This window comes from Acyrthosiphon pisum, unplaced genomic scaffold, assembly GCF_005508785.2.
Source record: "Acyrthosiphon pisum isolate AL4f unplaced genomic scaffold, pea_aphid_22Mar2018_4r6ur Scaffold_162;HRSCAF=558, whole genome shotgun sequence".
Taxonomy (NCBI): Eukaryota; Metazoa; Arthropoda; class Insecta; order Hemiptera; family Aphididae; genus Acyrthosiphon; species Acyrthosiphon pisum.
In genome coordinates, this window is record NW_021765209.1 from 10444 (window position 1) to 13233 (window position 2790).

General features: G+C 30.7%; 1 protein-coding gene across 1 annotated transcript in view; it reads left to right on the plus strand.

The window, feature by feature from the left end:
• The window catches only part of LOC100163290 (nuclear cap-binding protein subunit 1-like), a 14474-nt gene that overhangs the window by 9759 nt on the left and 1925 nt on the right, over window positions 1–2790 (plus strand). The window contains 3 exon segments of the mRNA XM_029491925.1: window positions 621–641; window positions 643–800; window positions 2420–2741. Of these exon segments, the coding sequence (XP_029347785.1) occupies window positions 621–641; window positions 643–800; window positions 2420–2741 (501 nt within the window).

Here is a 2790-nt window from a genome sequence, read left to right on the forward strand (position 1 = left end):
ATAATAACAACAGCCTACGCTAGATATTCATAGGAAACGTTCTGTGTACCTATTGTCATATTTAGAAAATCAAATTAAATAATAAATTGAATTAACTTAACTTGTAATTTACAGTGCAAGTAGATATGTCAAAATCATTGAAAACTGAATTGTAGCGAGTTAAAATTTAATATTTATATTATATTATATTGGTTTAACTTAATACCGGCATTAGAAATATTTAAGACACATTTTATATACTCAGTTCAAAATAAGATCATTACCCGACGGCCGAGTTGTGCGCATGAGCATGGCTTTGTTTCATGGCACACATCTTTGGGGATGGTGACTGAACGTTGCGGAATGAAAACTAGTCGCAGCCAGGTAAAGATCTTATTTTGAACAGAGTATAGTATTATAATTGTTTTTCAATTCACAATAAGTTCTAAACACAACAAAACTGTAACAGGTTATACTATTATATTTTCGTTACTTGGAAATAATTCTAATGAAACTACATAACACGTTACTTTCGTTACGTTACTATCCAACACTGTTAATTAACATTCTTCTGTGCAGAAAAGTTTATGCATTCAAAAAATTAACAACTTTTTTACCCTAATACATAATTCAAATTTTAGGCCTTAGGAGAAACTGATGATGGGCCAATTGCAAATATTAAGAAGCACTTTTGATTTATGGAGCGCAGATCAGCAAATGTTAACTGTACTCATAGACAAAATGTTGAAAACGCAGATTATTGAATGCTCATCAGTGGCAAATTGGATATTCTCAAAAGACATGATTCCAGAGTTTACCAAGTAATTTATTTATTGACAGATTTTTGAATAATGATCACTGGTGATTAAGGGAACGTGATTCCCGCATGTGTTGTCTCCGTCTTACAAATGCGTAATATAGCAAATTGTACACTCAACAGAACACATGTAGCTCTTTTTATTTAAACATTAGAGAGAATTGACCTCTTATACAATTTGGAGGTAAGACAATTATCTAGGCAATATCATGTTTTTTATTATATTTTAATTTCAAAGCGAGTTATGAGTATTTTAAAATTGTGAATTGTTTGTACATCTTAAAATACTCATGACTCGCTTCAAAGTTCAAAATTAAAATAAAATAAAAAAACATGATATTGCCTAGAAAATAATCTTACCTATACATTTTATAAGAAGTTAAATCATTTGAAATTTTTAACTAACGGAGCTACACGTGTTCTGCTGACAGTGGCGTATTTAGGAATTTCAGGATAGGGGCAACACATTTTTGCCGCCCCCCCAACTCGACAGTAAATGTATTTACTAATATACTGTATATAATATATATAATAAATATATACTAATTTAAAATTGTAATGTTACATTCAACAAGGAAGGTATAATTAGACATTTAAACAACATTATTGTACCAGTTAAGAGTGAAAAAATATTATAAATAAAATAGTAAATCTTTCAAAATACCTACATGTGTGACGACAAACGAATAATTTGTTAAATAAAAATAAAAATTTGCCGCCCCTCTAAATCTTTAAAAATTTGCCGCTCTGGGCAATGGGACCTATAGCCCCTACTTAAATACGCCCCTGTCTGCTGAGCGTAAAAGCTGCTGTGTCACGCACTTGTAAGACAGAAACAACACATACGGGTGTCATGTCTTCTTAATAGGACGCTACCCACCAATTTGTAGTCTTTGTCTTATAAGTGCGTAATATAGCAAATGTACACTCAGGAAAACGTATTTAGTTCCGTTAGCTTAAAAATTAAAGTGAATCGACTTATTATGAAACTTGATGGTATATACATTATCTGTGTTTGTATGTTGGTTTTTTCGATTGTTAAATTTTTTAGTAAGTTATGCGTGCTTAATATAATAATTTAAAATGCTCATAATTCACTTAAAAACTGAACTATTATAAAAAAAACCCACATACAAACACAGATAATGTTCTTACCATCAAGTTACTTAATAGATCGATTCACTCTAGTTTTTAAACTAACCGAGTTAAATGTGATCTGCTGAGTGTGAATTTGCTATGTTATGCACTTGTAAAAACGGAGACAACAAATATTCGTGTAACATACTTTTAATGGGTGTATGCTAAACATTGTTGGTCCAGGGATTTTCTGTATTGTACCATTTATTCTAACCTAATGTGAGAATATACATAATAAATATATAAATAATTTAAAATGTCTTTACAACAATTATTTTGGACAGAATAATATACAATGAATAATTTTATTTTTCACCTAGACAAAATAATAATAAAAATTTTAAAAAGTGTGCAATTTTGTTTTGGTAATTAGTAATTACTATTGAAAGCATTGATTAGCGTCTAGCGATCACTTCTCATGAGCCTCCAACATTTTTCTTCAGTTACTTTTAATTGATACATTTTTAACATTTATCAATCTTTTAGGCTGTATATTTGGGAGATATTGTCATTGACCATCAATAAGATGTCCAGACATGTAGATCGGTTGACCAGAGAGTTGAATGAAGCTAGAGAAAAGTTGCGTACAACAGCAGCGATATCAAATAGTTCAGACGACAGTGATACAGAAACAGAAAAGGCTGAGGCAAAACCTCGACAATCGACAACTACAACATTTGGTGGTCAAGGTGTTCCAATGGACGTAGATGACAATGTTACCGAAGAGATGGTTGAACGTATGGAGGAGAAATTAGAAATGGCACAAGCTGATCAGAAAAATTTGTTTTTGATTGTTTTTCAAGTATGCGTATAACAAAATGAAAATTATATGATTTTAATGGAATTAATTTTGTTAT